Genomic DNA, 18,948 nt, shown 5'->3' on the forward strand with positions numbered 1-18,948 from the left:
TGTCCTGTTCCAGAGACTTTAAAAAAAAAAGAACAAACCCATAAGCCTGTTTTCTCACCTTCAAATGTTTTTTTCTGGGTTTTCAAATTCAAGAAGAGAGTTTTTTGTTTGTTTGTTTGTTTTCCAGGCTGAATATCACTGAATTTCAGGGCCTAATCAAGCCTTTTCCTGCACTTGGCCAATCTCTGTATATAGGTCAAATTCTGCCTGTGGTCCCACAGCAAGATCAACAAAGTAATCCTTCAACCTCCTAGGTCAGAGGTGGAGGAGAGCACAGATACAGGGAGCGCAGGTTACTTAGGCAACTTTCCCCACATTACACAATGAGTTGGTGGTGGGGGGGGGGGTCCTGTAATTCTCGGTCCAAGGACTATCACTTTCCTACTACAGCTCATTCCACCGGGGCCAATTATAAACACTCTCCTTTGGGGAACTGAGGAAAACGAGCCCAGGGGATATCACTGGTCATTCTTTGTATACAAAGCACACAAAGGAGTTGACGAGTTCCTCTCCAACAGGAAACCATTAGTCTCGGAGAGCCAGGAAGAGGAGGAGGGAAGTGCTGAGTCTGCAATAAGGCATTGCAACACAGCCCAGTGTTTTTGTGGAAACAATGTTCTCCTAATCAAAACATAGTTGCATAAATGGACTCACTCCACTTAAAAAAAAAAGAAGAAATTTAAAGCCTATAAATAGGGACCACACAAGCCTGATTAATAATTTTAAAGTTCTTTCTCCACTTTCTTTTTAGAAAGTAGCTAAAAATAAAAGGCTTGAAACTTTTAATAATGTAAGCAAGTAATCACACACACTGGACTTCCCCATATATGGCTGCGTTATTCTTCAGCCTTTGAAAAGGCCAAATGAAGAGATGGCCAACAACCAAAATAATCCTTCAGACATTTGAAAACAGGGAGAAAGAACTAGAAGAGCTGATGAATGACAAACAATTGCAAGGCTCAATGGGGGTAAATAACACTAAGAAGGATTAGTTGCCATAGTACTGTAAAAACATCAGCACATGCATTTTGACACTTTATAAAAAAGAGACTGTTTTACCCTCTGGCCTCAGCACTGAGAAAACTACAACTGCAGTAATTTAACATAAAGGACTTAAAGAAGAAAACCAGTGCAGGGGCATGACTGAAAACTTAATTAATTAAGGCTCTTCTCAGTATGAAATCTGTAATGGAGATGAGGGCACATCTCAAGGTCAGAAGAAAGGAAAGGAGACATGAAAAAGAGAAGAGGATGGGGAAGTGAATGAGATAGGGTACCGTGAATAGCAGAAGTCAGCTCTGGAGGACAGCTTCCTTATGATGGAGGGTTATTATCATGTCTGTTGGGTCCTACTTGAAATCTTTTTGTAGAAAAGATTAACACATTCATGTCAAATAAATTCCACCTTTGTGAGGCAGGCTGGAAAGGTCACATTGCACAGCATTTTATGGTTTACAAACCCTCATGAGGCATAATCCAGGACAAGATAAAGCACATGCTTTTACTGATAGGGAAACTGAGGCTCTAAGGGACCTAACACAGGTCTATGGAGGGTGACTTAGTGCAAGAGGCTGCAGGAGTGATTCAAAGCTAACTCTTCCAACATGCAGGCCAAGACTCTTTCCACTCACAAAATCTCAGAAACAGCACTGGTCAGAAAGCCAAGTTTAGGTCTGGATTGCAGCTAAACCACTATCTCACTGAGTGACTGTGAACAAGTAATATCTCCTCTTCTGATTCTCATCTTTAACTGGAAAATTGATAGGGCTGTCCTAGATGACAAGAGGCGGGTGGAGGGGAGGCAGAGAAAGATAGATATGGACTGAGTGGGTCACTCTGCTCCCTGCATTCAAGTGTGAGTCTGTCCTAGCAAATTCCCAGACAGGACTCTTGTGTACTATCACCATTTCATGCATGGAGACAGCCTGCCTGTTATAGACATGCATGCATGAAACCTAGAGAAACGATTTCCAAATTTAAGGTGAGAAAACTTCATTTCTCCAAACACAGTATAAGAGAATTACTGAAGAGGTAAGATGAATTCTAAATTTTCATTCCACTAGTTTTTTCTTTTTAGCTCTCAATGGAATGGGCCTTCCTTAGGAGATGTCAGATTCTTTTCCTGAAAAGACACCCCACTTTTTGGTTTTCCTAAGCATTCCTATAAAGGCTTTGCATTTGGCTAGGGAGTCAATAATAATAACAAACAATAGAAACAAAAATAGAAGGCATATTTATTGAGGGGCTGTGATGGGCACTCACTGTTGCTCAGCTGTTTCTATATACTATCCCTTATCTCTGCAATGAATTCTTTATTATCATCTCCATTTTATAGGTAAGAATACTAATTAAGGCTCACAGAAGTTTAGTGACTTGACCAAGGAAGGCCATCTTAATAAATGCAGGGCTGGGATTTAAACCTCTGTCTGGTTAATTCCAAACCCCATTCTTTCTTTTCCTCCTCCATTATGAGACCTCTAGTCAACATGCTAAATGGATCAAAGACTCTACTTGTTCATGATTTCTTTTCCTCACCATCCTGCAGAATGAGATACCTTCCTAGTGGTCATAAAACACTCCCACTGAAATTCCAGGGAGGCTGCAGGGTATGTAGAGTGAAGAAGAGGTGGGAAGGGCTAATGGTATGTAAAGTAACCCCAAAGTTTTCCCCCTGCACTACTGGGATCAGGTCCAGAACTGTGATTTCATTTCCAAATCACTAACCTGGTGGGGCACAAGCCCAAGCGAGGTCGGAGGCTCATTCATGCGGTCATCACTGCTGCTGGCAATGGCATAGCCCCTGAGAAAAGAAAATAATTAGACTAGCTCATTTAGTAAAAGTTCATGTTTAACACATGTAAGGCAGTCCATGTAAGATTTATAAAGATAACCAAAATGCCTCTTGCTAGGCAGCATATAAGCGATTTCCCTCGCAGGGGAGGCAGAAGAGTACTAAAAAATGCTTGAGTTTTGGAAGTAGAATAACCAGAGCTTGTCAGCATAGACAAGTTACTTAACTTCTCTGTGTTTCAGGTCCATCATCTATAAAATAGGAATGATATGGTTGTAAGAAATAAACGAGGAGTAAGCTAGGTAAATTGCCAAACACAATGTTTAGTACGGGAACTCACTTGTTCTGCGGTGGTCTTGTAAAAAAACACCACAGCATGTTCTCATATTGGAATTTGAAATGGAAAACTTTCCAACCATAACTTCTTGAGGTGATGTCAATGTTACCAAAATGAAGGAAGGAAAAGAAGAGTGAGAATACACTCCTTCCTGAACAATGGGTGGTGGTTGCTTATGGCATAGAAGACAAGTGACACAGAACCTAGTTTCAGCCTACAACCAGTGAAAGCATGGCAGACAGAGGGATCAGTGTCAGGAAATCATAGAATCAACTCCCACGATTTTCTCCCAGATACTTCCTGTCAGGAGAAACTTAGATCGCGGATAGCTGAGGAAAATGAGAGATGAATGGAAGACAAGATAAGCTGCTTATTTTCATTTAATTCTGGAGTAGCTTTATTAGTTAGAGATGATTCCAAAAGAGGCCATCTTTTTTCACCTGTGTAGAAAAACTAAGTCACACAATAAATGGGATATTCATGTTAATTTCAGAGAATTGAAAGATAAATCTTTTGACAATCCAATTCTCTCCTGCCTGTACTACGAACAGAGTGATTAAAAACAAAGTTTGGAGTCAAATTGGCTGAGATAAGGCTCAGCTTTACCATTTAACAGTTATAAGAATTTCATCAACTTATTCTATGTCTCAAGTTCCCCATGAAAACTGGGACTAATATTAGTCCTTTCTTAATAGGTATAAGGATTAAATAAATTAACATTTGTAAAGTGCTTACAACAGAGCCTAGTGCCAAGTAGGTACTATGTAAGTGTTAGAAAAATAAAATAAGTTATAGTGTATTTATCACAGAGTTTTAAGTATTTGACTTCAGTCTGTCTTCACTATCTGATATTTGACAGCATAGTCTTGGGCAGATATTGAGAGAATCTTAAAGTATCTTATCTTTTTTATTTTTATTTTCTGTTTCTTGTTTCCTTTTCTCTTTCTTTTTTAAATTATTGAGTCTATTTTACAAATCAATTTAATTTTTGTTTCACTTCTATTTGTTATATGATGTATTAGTTCTATTGTAAGTCATAAAGATATTCTTCTAGGTCCTGGCCAGTGGCTCAGTGAATACATCAGCCTGGCATACGGATGTCCTACGTTGGATTCCCAGTCAGGGCACATAGGAGAAGTAGACCATCTGCTTCTTCCCCCTTCCCTGTCCCCCTTCTCTCCCTCTTTCTCTCCCACAGGCAGTGGCTCAACTGGTTTAAGCATGGCCCAGGGCACTGAGGATAGCTCAGACGGTCCAAGCACATCAGCCTCAGGCGTTTAAAAATAGCTTGGTTGATTTGAGCATAGGCCACAGATGGGCTTGCTGGGTGAACCCTGTTTGGGGAGCATACAGGAGTCTGCCTCACTATCTCCTCTCCTCTCACCTAAATAAAAATAAATAAAATTAAAAAGTGTGTGTATGTGTGTGTGTGTGTGTGTGTGTGTGTGTGTGTATATATATATATATATATATATTCCCCTGCTTTGAGAAAGCAGGGATCCAGATCACAACTGTGCTAATTTTTGTATTTTTAATATAACATATATACAACATGTTAAATATACAGACTAAACGGCCCAGGGTCAAATTGAAACAAAGAATACCAGCACACTCATTTCTTTCTTCTCGTATGCAAACTGACTATACTGTAAGTGCTCAAGACATTAAAAGAGATTTTTTTTAATTGGTATTTTTAAAAATGGTATTGGTAAACCAACCCTTGAGAACAAACAGAAAATATAGACAAAGTATAAAAATCTTTGAAAGCATCAGAGAGCTACAAAGGCAGGGAAGAATTGCAGAGCCAATTAGAGAAATGCAAATCAAAACTGCAATGAGATACCACCTCACACCTGTTCGATTAGCTATTATTAGCAAGACAGGTAATAGCAAATGTTGGAGAGGCTGTGGAGAAAAAGGAACCCTCATACACTGTTGGTGGGAATGTAAAGTAGTACAACCATTATGGAAGAAAGTATGGTGGTTCCTCAAAAAACTGAAAATAGAACTACCTTATGACCCAGCAATCCCTCTACTAGGTATATACCCCAAAAACTCAGAAACATTGATACGTAAAGACACATGCAGCCCCATGTTTATTGCACCATTGTTCACAGTGGCCAGGACATGGAAACAACCAAAAATCCCATCAATAGATGACTGGATAAAGAAGATGTGGCACATATACACTATGGAATACTACTCAGCCATAAGAAATGATGACATCGGAACATTTACAGCAAAATGGTGGGATCTTGATAATATGATACGAAGCGAAATAAGTAAATCAGAAAAAACCAGGAACTGCATTATTCCATACGTAGGTGGGACATAAAAGTGAAACTAGGAGTAACGTCATGGAAATGGCGCCGTGAGCAGCGCGTCCGACAGATCTCCCCAAAATCTCAACAAATTTATCAACTAGAAACAGAAAAATTTATCCTCGGAGCATTCTGGAGTTCCACACACACACTGAAAGCAAAAGGACTGTTGCCGAGGAGGGAGTACACCTGTGGTGAGTCAACCCACATGTGCAGCTGCCCGCCCAGGGACGGCAGCCTGGGCACTGGAAACCGCGCGCCTGCCTCCTCGCCCCCCCCCCCCCCCCCCCCCGTGCCGGGGTCCGGAGAGTCCCCGACCACTGGCGTAATGAGAAACCGCGCGCGTGCCCCCCCCCCATGCCGCAGTCCCCGGCCACTGGCGTGCGGAGAAACCCCGCGCGCGCCCCGTGCAGCGGCCCAGAGAGTCCTCGGCCACTGGCGTGCGGAGAAACCGCACGCGCGTGCCCCGAGCCGTGGGTGGTCCGGGAGGGGCGCCGAGGCTATCTTTCCTAGTCAGGAGATTCTCTCCATGGGCGGGGCACCTCACCCAGCCATTCAAGCTAACAATCAAGCGTTGGGGGGAGGGGCGCGCAGGCAGCCTGAAATACTTTCTGGAGCACAGCTGCAGATCCAATCACTGAAATTAGCTTAACCCACAAAATCTACGCACCCACGGGGCTCTAATTGATAAGATCTCTCCCAGTTCAGCTATCCAAGACAAGAGGCGTGATATTTTTCAGTGCCTTTCGCTAAAGGGGCGGGGGCAACTTCTGATTGACAGAGCCTCCATATTCAGGGATATACCTAACAAGAGGGACTTGGCAGATATTAAGATCCATAAAGCAAACAGCGACTAGTGCTTCTTCTTCCCAGCCAAAACAGGCTACCAAGTGTGGAAAGCCTGGGTTGAGTGGTCCAACTAAATGATAGGCGCTGAACAGTCACCTTGACAACAATTGACTCCCAGCCCCACCTGATTACGCTGGAGGCTCTGACTGCCAGAGCCTTACCCAGAGCCTTGCGCTGAGTGAGGATAGAGTGGGGATTTCCTAGCTCTTTGAGTCTCTTACTCCCCAGACAGAAGCAGTGGCAGCCTCATAGCTGGATCACCAGGCTGCTAATTCAGGAAGGGGAGACTAGGAAAGAGACTCCAGGAAAGCAAACTCTCTCATTGTTGGACCCTGCAAACGCCAACAAGCCTTGACTACCAGCGAGACTAAAGCCAATTATATGACATTGCCATAGAATCCCATCAACTGCAAATTCCTACCTAAGAGTGACACAGGGGCAGAACCTGGGGTACAGAGTCACCGACCAGGAAGAGGGAGAGAAAAGAAAAAAGGAAGAAGTTAACCTCTCAAAATCAAGAAAAATCCACAGACTTTATAACTTGTTCCACTAATTCTTTGTTGTTGTTTCTTTCTTCTATCTTATTGCCTTTATTATTATTTCTATTTCTTCCACCTCGGTCCTTTTACTCTCTGCCCATCTTATGCTACCCTTTTCTTGAGCTACACTACCCATGAGTGTTACATTTTATTTCTTTTTTTCATCCTAACTCTCCTTTAGGGTTACACTCCAAAACCCTTAACTCTCACTCTCTCCCCTTTTGTTTTTTTTTTTCCTTTCCTTTTTTTCTTCCTTCGTTTCTCTCTTATTCTTATTTTTTCCTTTCTATTCATTTCTTCTTTTCTCCTTTTATTTTTCCTCCCATTTAAGCCTCAATCACGAACAAATTATCTAATTTGGAACTCAAGTTTTTGTGGGGTTTTTTTTGTTCTTTTTTTCTTCTGCTTTTGTTCATGGTTTTCCTTTATTTGTTTGTTTTTGTGGCATTTTGGGCAATTTTTACATTGCTTTTTAACTCACTAGCATTCCTCCCAACCCAAAGTCTCCATTGTATTTAGTCTTCGCTCCACTTAATACAACAGATTTTTACTTATTATTTTTATTTTTATTTTTTTCTTCTTTAATTATTGTTTTTTCTCTCCTTTTTTCTGTTTCCCTCTTATCCCTCTCATTATATCTCTTAGTCGACCATCACTTACAAGCAAATCATTTTATGCTTGTCTAAGATTTTCTCCCTTCTTTTTTTTTTTTTGTATTTAGTAGGTCCCTACTCCCTTTTTTGCCCCTTGAACTCTTCACCCCAAATCAGGCCCTCCATTATAGGCAGTTTTTGTTCCATTTAGCATAATATAATTCACAGGTCATCACGATATTTCCCTAAGGAGGTGAGAGGAGGGGAAGAGAAGAAAGAAAAAAGGGGGAAATAATAAATTATTACTTATTTCTTGTGGAGTGTTTTCCTTTTTTCTTTTCCTTTTTATTTTTTATTAATTCTAATTAACACTATCATCAAGACTACCTTCAGATGCCAATAAGAAAAAGGATACAAAAGACAGAGAGGTAACACAAATAGATGTGGAAAAATCTATGGAGAAAAGATTTAACATATTGGAAGCCTTGGAGCCAAATGACAGAGAATTTAAAATAGAAATCTTAAAAATACTCAGAGATATACAAGAAAACACAGAAAGGCAATTTAGGGAAATCAGAAAACAACTCAACGATCACAAAGAATATATTACCAAGGAAATTGAAACTATAAAAACAAATCAAACAGAAATGAAAAACTCAATTCAAGAGCTGAAAAATGAGGTAACAAGCTTAGCTAATAGAACAGCCCAGATAGAAGACAGTATCAGTGAAATAGAAGACAAGCAACTTGAGGCACAACAGAGAGAAGAAGAAAGAGACTCAAAAATAATAAAAAACGAGAAAGCCCTACAGGAATTGTCTGACTCCATCAGAAAGAATAACATAAGAATAATAGGTATATCAGAGGGAGAAGAGAAAGAAAATGGAATGGAGAATATACTCAAACAAATAATAGATGAGAACTTCCCAAGCCTGTGGAAAGAACTAAAGCCTCAAATTCAAGAAGCAAACAGAACACCGAGTTTTCTTAACCACAACAAACCCACTCCAAGGCACATCATAATGAAGATGACACAAACCAATGACAAAGAAAAAATTCTCAAGGCAGCCAGGGAAAAGAAGAATACAACATATAAAGGAAGGCCTATTAGATTATCATCAGATTTCTCAGCAGAAACTCTACAAGCTAGAAGAGAGTGGACCCCAATATTTAAAGCCCTGAAAGAGAGGAACTTTCAGCCAAGAATACTATACCCATCAAAGCTATCCTTCAAGTACGAAGGAGATATAAAAATATTCACAAATACAGAAAAGATAAGAGAATTTATCATCAGAAAGCCCCCACTCCAGGAAATACTAAAGGGGGTTTTCCAACCAGATTCAAAGAACAAAAGAAAACATAACCACAAGTAACAGCTCTACCAAGAAAACAATAAAACCAAACTTAAACTGTGACAACAAAAGAAAAAAAAAGGGGAGAAAGGATGAAGATTAACAGTAGCAAAGGACGATGAAGCGCAGAAATACTCACAAGAAAGGGTACTACAATGAATATGGTAGGTACCCTTTTCATTACTTAATGGTAACCACCCTTGAAAAAACCACCACAAAAACACTTGACTTAAAAAAGGTAGCAACAGAGGAAAGAAGTATGGAATACAAACAAACAAAAACAAACGATAGAAAAACAAAAGAGAAGAATCAAACAAGATACAAAACTAACAGAAAGCAATTTATAAAATGGCAATAGGGAACCCACAAGTGTCAATAATTACACTAAATGTAAATGGATTAAACTTACCAATAAAAAGACACAGAGTAGCAGAATGGATTAAAAAAGAAAATCCAACTATATGCTGCCTACAAGAAACTCATCTAAGCAACAAGGATAAAAACAAATTCAAAGTGAAAGGCTGGAAAACAATACTCCAAGCAAACAACACCCCAAAAAAAGCAGGTGTAGCAATACTCATATCTAATAATGCTGACTACAAGACAGAAAAAGTACTCAGAGACAAAAATGGTCATTTCATAATGATTAAGGGGACACTGAATCAAGAAGACATAACAATCCTTAATATATATGCACCAAACCAAGGAGCACCAAAATATATAAGACAGCTACTTATTGACCTTAAAACAAAAACTGACAAAAATACAATCATACTTGGAGACCTCAATACACCGCTGACGGCTCTAGATTGGTCATCCAAACAGAGAATCAATAAAGATATAGTGGCCTTAAATGAAATACTAGAACACCTGGATATGATAGACATCTACAGGACACTTCATCCCAAAGCGACAGAGTATACATTTTTCTCTAGTGTACATGGAATATTCTCAAGAATTGACCATATGTTGGGCCACAAAGACAATATCAGCAAATTTAGAAAAATTGAAATTGTGCCAAGCATATTCTCTGATCATAAAGCCTTGAAACTAGAATTCAACTGCAAAAAAGAGGGGGAAAACCCCACAAAATTGTGGAAACTAAACAACATACTTCTAAAAAATGAATGGGTCAAAGAAGAAATAAGCGCAGAGATCAAAAGATATATACAGACAAATGAAAATGAAAATACGACATATCAGAATCTCTGGGATGCAGCAAAAGCAGTAATAAGAGGAAAGTTCATATCACTTCAGGCATATATGAACAAACAAGAGAGAGTTGAAGTAAACCACTTAACTTCACACCTTAAGGAACTAGAAAAAGAAGAACAAAGACAACCCAAAACCAGCCGAAAAAAGGAGATAATAAAAATCAGAGCAGAAATAAATGAAATAGAGAACAGAAAAACTATAGAAAAAATCAATAAAACAAGGAGCTGGTTCTTTGAAAAGATCAACAAAATTGACAAACCCTTGGCAAGACTCACCAAGGAAAAAAGACACAGGACTCAAATAAATAAAATCCAAAATGAAAGAGGAGAGATCACCACAGATATCATAGATATACAAAGAATTATTGTAGAATACTATGAAAAACTATATGCCTCCAAATACAACAATCTAGAAGAAATGGATAAATTCCTAGAACGATACAACCTTCCTAAACTGAGTCATGAAGAAGCAGAAAGCCTAAAGAGACCAATCAGCAGGGAGGAAATAGAAAAAACTATTAAAAACCTCCCCCAAAATAAAAGTCCAGGCCCAGATGGTTATACTAGTGAATTCTATCAAACATTCAAAGAAGACTTGGTTCCTATTCTACTCAAAGTCTTCCAAAAAACTGAAGAAGAAGCAATACTTCCAAACACATTTTATGAGGCCAACATAACCCTCATACCAAAACCTGGCAAGGATGGCACAAAAAAAGAAAACTACAGACCAATATCTCTAATGAATACAGATGCTAAAATACTAAACAAAATACTGGCAAATTGAATACAACAACATATTAAAAAAATAATACATCATGATCAAGTGGGATTCATCCCAGAATCTCAAGGATGGTTCAACATACGTAAAACAGTTAATGTAATACACCATATCAACAAAACAAAGAACAAAAACCACATGATCTTATCAATAGATGCAGAAAAGGCTTTCGATAAAATACAACACAATTTTATGTTTAAGACTCTCAACAAAATGGGTATAGAAGGAAAGTATCTCAACATAATAAAGGCCATATATGATAAACCATCAGCCAACATCATATTAAATGGTGTAAAACTGAGGACTTTCCACCTTAAATCAGGAACACGACAGGGGTGTCCACTCTCTCCACTCTTATTTAACGTGGTGCTAGAAGTTCTGGCCAGAACAATCAGACAAGACAAAGAAATAAAAGGCATCCATATCGGAAAAGAAGAAGTAAAGGTATCACTTTTTGCTGATGATATGATCCTATACATCGAAAACCCAAAGGACTCCACAAAAAGATTACTAGAAACAATAAACCAATACAGTAAGGTCGCAGGATACAAAATTAACATACAAAAGTCCATAGCCTTTCTATATGCCAACAATGAAATATTAGAAAACGAACTCAAAAAAATAATCCCCTTCACGATTGCAACAAAAAAAATAAAATACCTAGGAATAAACATAACAAAGAATGTAAAGGACCTATATAAAGAAAACTACAAGGCATTGCTAAGAGAAATAGAAAAAGACACAATGAGATGGAAAAATATTCCTTGTTCTTGGATAGGAAGAATAAATATAATTTAAATGGCCATATTACCCAAAGTAATATATAAATTTAATACAATTCCCATCAAAATTCCTATGACATTTTTTAAAGAAATGGAACAAAAAATCGTAAGATTTATATGGAACTATAAAAAACCCCGAATAGCCAAAGCAATCCTAAGGAAAAAGAATGAAGCTGGGGGCATTACAATACCTGACTTTAAACTATATTATAGGGCCACAATAATCAAAACTGCATGGTATTGGCAGAAAAATAGACACTCAGACCAATGGAACAGAATAGAAAGCCCAGAAATAAAACCACATATATATGGTCAAATAATCTTTGATAAAGGGGCCAACAACACAAAATGGAGAAAAGAAAGCTTCTTCAACAAATGGTGTTGGGAAAACTGGAAAGCCACATGCAAAAGAATGAAACTCGACTACAGCCTGTCCCCGTGTACTAAAATTAATTCAAAATGGATCAAAGACCTAAATATAAGATCTGAAACAATAAAGTACATAGAAGAAGACATAGGTACTAAACTCATGGATCTGGGTTTTAAAGAACATTTTATGAACTTGACTCCAATGGCAAGAGAAGTGAAGGCAAAGATAAATGAATGGGACTACATCAGAATAAAAAGTTTTTGCTCAGCAAGAGAAACTGATATCAAAATAAACAGACAGCCAACTAAATGGGAACTGATATTTTCAAACGACAGCTCAGATAAGGGCCTAATATCCAAAATTTACAAAGAACTCATAAAACTCAACAACAAACAAACAAACAATCCAATAAAAAAATGGAAAGAGGACATGAACAGACACTTCTCCCAGGAAGAAATACAAATGGCCAACAGATATATGAAAAGATGCTCAGCTTCATTAGTTATTAGAGAAATGCAAATCAAAACTACAATGAGATACCACCTCACCCCTGTTAGATTAGCTATTATCAACAAGACGGGTAATAACAAATGTTGGAGAGGCTGTGGAGAAAAAGGAACCCTCATACACTCTTGGTGGGAATGTAAAGTAGTACAACCACTATGGAGGAAAGTATGGTGGTTCCTCAAAAAACTGCAAATAGAACTACCTTATGACCCAGCAATCCCTCTACTGGGTATATACCCCAAAACCTCAGAATCATTGATACGTAAAGACACATGTAGCCCCATGTTCATAGCAGCACTGTTCACAGTGGCCAAGACATGGAAACAACCAAAAAGCCCTTCAATAGAAGATTGGATAAAGAAGATGTGGCACATATACACTATGGAATACTACTCAGCCATAAGAAATGATGACATTAGATCATTTATAGCAAAATGGTGAGATCTTGATAACATTATACGGAGTGAAATAAGTAAATCAGAAAAAAACAAGAACTACATGATTCCATACATTGGTGGAACATAAAAACGAGACTAAGAGACATGGACAAGAGTGTGGTGGTTACCAGGGGTGGGGGGAGGGAGGACGCAGGAGGGAGGGAGGGAGAGATTTAGGGGGAGGGGGAGGGGCACAGAGAAAACTAGATAGAGGGTAATGGAGGACAATCTGACTCTGGGCGAGGGGTATGCAACATAATTTAATGACAAGATAACCTAGACATGTTTTCTTTGAATATATGTACCCTGAATTATTAATGTCATCCCATTAACATTAATAAAAATTTATAAAATAAATAAATAAAATAAAAGTGAAACTAAGAGACATTGATAAGAGTGTGGTGGTAACGGTGGGGAGGGGGGAATGGGAGAGGGAAAGGGGGAGGGGGAGGGGCACAAAGAAAACAAAATAGAAGGTGACAGAGGACAATCTGACTTTGGGTGATGGGTATGCAACATAATTGAACGACAAGATAACCTGGACTTGTTATCTTTGAATATATGTATCCTGATTTATTGATGTCACCCCATTAAAAAAATAAATTAAAAAAAAAAAAAAAAAAGAATTGCAGAGCCAAGATCCGTGAGAGGCAAGAATCCCAATAGAGGTAAACTAGGTATTTGTAAGAGAAGCTTTCTTCCATAAAGTGACTGCCAACCTCCAAAAGCAGTAGATACAGGATCAGAAGCTGAACAGTGATACTGACAGACTCGCAGGGCGGGGGGAAACTAAGATTTGAAGTCCGCCAAGGAGGAGGAACCATGGAAAATATCCCAGGGTTTGAGCTGGGGCTACATCCTCAGAGCAAAGGTGAACCAGAAATCTTAACTGTATTTAGGTATTCTAGGACTGAAAGTCTACTTGGCCTAGAAGTTTTTCAGAAGAAATATAAATTACATATTCTATAATTTTTCACATCCAGAATTCAATAAAAAATAACCACCCAAATTCAAGGAACTGGAGAAATGTAAATGCTAATTGGGCTTGTGATATTAAGAAATTGCCTTTAATTTTTTCACATGTAAAAATAGTAGACATACATACTGAAAAGATATATATTTCTTTTTTTTTTTTCTTTTTTTTTTTTTTTGCATTTTTCTGAAGCTGGAAACAGGGAGAGACAGTCAGACAGACTCCCGCATGCGCCCGACCGGGATCCACCCGGCACGCCCACCAGGGGCGATGCTCTGCCCACCAGGGGGCGATGCTCTGCCCATCCTGGGCGTCGCCATGCTGCGACCAGAGCCACTCTAGCGCCTGAGGCAGAGGCCACAGAGCCATCCCCAGCGCCCGGGCCATCTTTGCTCCAATGGAGCCTTGGCTGCGGGAGGGGAAGAGAGAGACAGAGAGGAAAGCACGGTGGAGGGGTGGAGAAGCAAATGGGCGCTTCTCCTATGTGCCCTGGCCGGGAATCGAACCCGGGTCCTCCGCACGCTAGGCCGACGCTCTACCGCTGAGCCAACCAGCCAGGGCTGAAAAGATATATATTTCTGAGTGAAATGCTGTCTTGGATTTGCTTTAAAATAAGCCAGTGAGAGGAGGAAAAAACAGGGATAGCAGTACAGGTAAATAATGACTGGCCATATGTTGATCATTGTTGAAGCTAGGTGGTGTATACAAGGTGGTTTGTTATTTTATGTATATATCTTCTTTCATGTGTTTGAATTTTCCATAATAAAAAGGTTATGTTTAAAAATAGAAACACTAAAACACCAGATTTATAAGAAGACAATGCATGACCAAAAGCTAAAAAAACAACAGACTACAGGAAAAGTCCCATAGGAGATTCAGATAAGAGAGATATCTGATAAGAACTTAAAAGAAAAACATGGTTAAATGTTATCAAGGAATGAAAAAGACCAAAATCACAATTTTAGCAGAGAAAATATGTAAAATAAGATAAAATGGGAATTCTAGAACTAAAACATTTAATAATGAAATTTAAAACCCAGTGGATGTTTTTTTTTTAATCACATATTAGAAACAAAAAAAGAATTAGTATATTGGAAGATAAGCCAAACTGAAGCAAGGGAAGACAAAGTGATGAAAAAAAAAAACAGAAAAGAGCATAGGTTGATTCTGACATGCAACTAGAGACTCAAAAGGAAAAAAGCAGAGAGAAGGGGTAGAAGAGCATTTTAACAGATAATGGTGGGGGAAGGGAGTCAAGAGGGACAAATATACGGTGACGGAAAATGATGTGACTTTAGGTGATGGGGTACACAACATAATCAACAGTTCAAATGCTATAGAAATGTTTACTGAAAACCTATATCTCTTATCAACCCATGTCACTCCTTTAAATGTAATTTTAAAAAAAATGATAATGGCTGAGGATTTTCCACAACAGATGAAAAACAGCAAGACATGGATTCAAGAAGCAGTAGAAAACACAATTAGAATAAATACAATAGGTATATCATAATCCAGCTTCTGAAATTCAATAACATAAGAAAATCTTAAAAGCAACTAGGGGGAAGGGAAGAGGAAGAAAAACTGTATCAAAAGAGCAACAATGAGATAAACACCTAATTCCCCAACAAAGATAAAGGCAGTCAGAGACAATAGGACTATACTTTCAATGTGCTGAGAATTACACCCAATCTAGAATTCCATACATAGCAAAAATAGATTTCAAACTTGAAGATAAAATAAAAACATTTTCAGAAAAACAAACACAAGTATCTTTGTCACTAGCAATTCTAAAGGAAATAATAAATTTTCCTTTGGGCAGAAGGAAAATGCCTTTGCCCGGAAGCTTGAAGATAAAGCAAGAAATTAAAAGTAACATAAAGGAAGAAGTTAGTAAAACTAAATGGATACCTATTTATATAACAATAATAATATCTTCTGGGGCTTAAAATACATACAGCATTTTAAAAAATGAGTGTGCAGACACTGCTGGTTCCCTACCCAACATCCATTCTCCACTTCTATCAGATCACAGTTTTATTCAGAGAGGCAGTGTGCCCAGCCAAAGCAGCTACATTTGTCAGTCTTCCTTGCAGTTAAGAGTGAAAGGTCGTGCGACACAGGAAGTTAGAATCAATGGGTAAGTCTTCCAGGAAAGCTCTTTAAAAGATGGGCAAGCCTCAGCTGAGCATAACTTTTATCTTTTGTTCATTCCTTTCTTCTTAACTGTAACACAGAAGCAATATTGGAGGTAGGAATCTTTCGACCACAAGGTGACTAGTATAAGGAAGAAAGCTAAGAGTGGCTGAGTGAATGACAACAAGGAACTCAAGTTCCTGATGGCACAGTGGAGCCTTTGTACCAGTCCTGGACTGACTGCTTCTGAGATTCTTGCTGCGTAAGAAAAATAAAGCCGCTTGGCTAAGTCTCTGAAGATGGAGCTCCGTAACCTATGGTCAAATATAATTTCTATCATATGTGATTCGGGTGTTGCCTTATACATGTTCAGGGCTAAGGAGATAAAACTTACTAACAGAATAAAAGTATGAAGGTCCTAAGACCCCTATCAAAGTTTTTATTCTTCTGTATCATCAGTCACCAAATTGAACTGGGAGAATTAAATTCCAAAAGGATGCACAGATGTAGCCCCAAAGATTGCATGACAAGTTCTTCCAGGCCAAAGAATCAGACTGAGATTTTTAGGGGTTTTTTTTGTTTGTTTTTTTGTTTTTTTGTGTTTTTTTTTTTTTTGAGGACAGAAAAAGCAACAAATTCTAAGAGTCAGACTGAGGAAAGGTCAAAGAAGAAACAAAAGCTTTCTTTGTTTAAATACTCATCTTTAAACAGCAAACTCACCCTTCTGGATGCTGCAAAACAGAAACCATCAATTCCACTGCCAGGGCTCCTGCAATCATGGCCAGTCCGGGACGACTCACAGTGCACTGCTGGTCCAAGGTCCGGTCTCTGGTTGACTACAGAGACACAATCATGGACATGTGCTCAAATGTCTATTCCCCTCAACTGTCTGAAGCATGAAACTCTGAAAAGCTATACAACATAACCAAATGCTCACTGTTGGCAAAGAACACTCAGCCCAGTGGTGGGATTCAGCCAGTTCTCACTGGTTTGGCAGAACTGATACATAATTTATTGTTGAGTTCGGTGAACCAGTTGTTAAATGGCACTTGTAATCAGGGTTCTCTCTAAAGTGGGTGCCTGGGTAGCTGCCCATTGTGGAAATAACCAATTTACATTCCTCACTCTTTTTTAATGTTCATTTGTGTAATAGAGTATTGTAAGCAAACATAGTAATGTTCATTTCGTCCACAGGTGAAAAAATTTGACAGAACTATGCTTGTAATATTTATTCATTTCATGAAACTCATTATATCTTTGATGAAATACTTCATTTTAATTCCCTCATGTTTGTTACTTTAGTAAACAAACATATAACATAAAGAGAAAAAGTGCCAAACAACCAGGGGGTGACAAGCTGTCATTTGTCAGCTTTGTGTTATACCTCAAATTCCTCCGAGATATTATTTATGACTGTGCTGGTGGTTTTCCCCAAACAGTGAAACCAATAGGAATCTATGACACAATGAACCAACAGACATACAGATTTTTATTTATTTTTATTTTTTTATTAAGTGATAGGCAGGGAGGCAGACAGACTTCCTCATGCACCTGAACTGGGATCCACTAGCAAGAAGCCCCCTATAGGGCGATGCTCTGCCCATACAGTGCCACTGCGCTGTTGCTCAGCAACCAAGGTATTTTAGTGCCTGAGGCAAGGCCATGGAACCATCCTCAGCACCCAGGGCCAATTTGCTCGAACCTTTCGAGCCATGGCTGTGGGAGAGGAAGAGGGAGAGAGAGAAGGAGAGAGAGAGAGAGAGAGAGAGAGAGAGAGAGAGAGAGAGAGAGAAGGGGGAGGAGTGGAGAAGCAGATGGTTGCTTCTCCTGTGTGCCCTGACCGGGAACTTCCACATGTTAGGCTGATGCTCTACCGCTGGTCAGGGCCTAGAAATATAGATTTAAAGGGTTATCTTATCAGCCATTTCAGAAGCCGTGGAAGTATTAAATGCATGAAATAATAAACTACCTTTCAGCATATCGTTCTTTATACTTTTATTAGTCAGTAAGGCATAATACTTTAATTATTTGAATTCCACCACTCAATCAGCCTCAAATAATATCATTTTGTGCAAGTATCAAGAAAAAAGATATACAATTTAGGTAACTAAACGAGGTAATGTGCTAGAAAGGATTAGCAGTTATAAACAAATTAAAGATTCAGGGCTTAGCTGTCTCATATATGGAATTGCATCATGTGCCCTTTTAACTGATTCAGTTCAACTCTCCTGTGCTTGGTAGTTGAGAGACAGAGACACAGAGAGGAATAAGCATTTGATTAACACAAATGATTCATACCAATTGAGCTAAAGCTGCAGAGTGCCTGTGGGACAGGAGCAATAATTTGCTATTCCTGCAGGCCTCAGCTCCTATGAACCTCTCACGGGGGGCATCTTGTCATGCTGAGTGTGAGCTTAGGGCTTAAATACAAGAATTTTTGTTAGAATTTGATTCCAAAAATAGTTCAACCAAAGAAATTCTAATAATCCAACTCTGGGCAAATTAAAAGGGCTTATTAGGGATAATTTTGACTGAAATTTTTACCTTATGAACATATGTGACTTTACTGCAACTGACCCTTAATTCTCTTAGTTTTTAATAATGAAATAACAGGACCAGCAAGGTATTATAACACCATGATGGAGATGATAAAGCCATCCTTTTTTGCTTAAGAGAATATTTATCTTCTTTTCTTTATACTGGGAGGTAAAAAAAGCCAGTCATAAAGGAAATGTTTTAAAGGAAGTGAGAAATGGAGGGGACAATACAGAAAACACCTCTGTTTTGTTTCACCATAAGTGATTATCTGTTCTGATAAAAGACCATTCCTATAGCCTATTTCTGGCATGGTGGCATTAACACTATAAAACTTTACATCTGAACAGTGCAGTGTCATCCACCTTGCACTGGGCGTAGTCATGGAAAGTATTCTTCCTTTCCCTACTGGGATTAGCAGATAAAATATAAGT

The 18,948-nt window shown here is 38.6% G+C and overlaps 1 protein-coding gene across 3 annotated transcripts in view; it reads right to left on the reverse strand.

The window, feature by feature from the left end:
• ATG7 (autophagy related 7) overlaps positions 1-18,948 on the reverse strand; it is a 320,442-nt gene that overhangs the window by 205,143 nt on the left and 96,351 nt on the right. For all 3 annotated transcript variants that reach the window (XM_066245020.1, XM_066245021.1, XM_066245019.1), the window contains exons 15-16: positions 16,700-16,815; positions 2,725-2,800 (exon numbers count right to left, since the gene is read on the reverse strand). In XM_066245020.1, the coding sequence (XP_066101117.1) occupies positions 2,725-2,800; positions 16,700-16,815 (192 nt within the window). The remainder of the gene's footprint in view (positions 1-2,724; positions 2,801-16,699; positions 16,816-18,948) is intronic.

Source organism: Saccopteryx bilineata, chromosome 10 (genome assembly GCF_036850765.1).
Source record: "Saccopteryx bilineata isolate mSacBil1 chromosome 10, mSacBil1_pri_phased_curated, whole genome shotgun sequence".
Classification (NCBI taxonomy): domain Eukaryota; kingdom Metazoa; phylum Chordata; class Mammalia; order Chiroptera; family Emballonuridae; genus Saccopteryx; species Saccopteryx bilineata.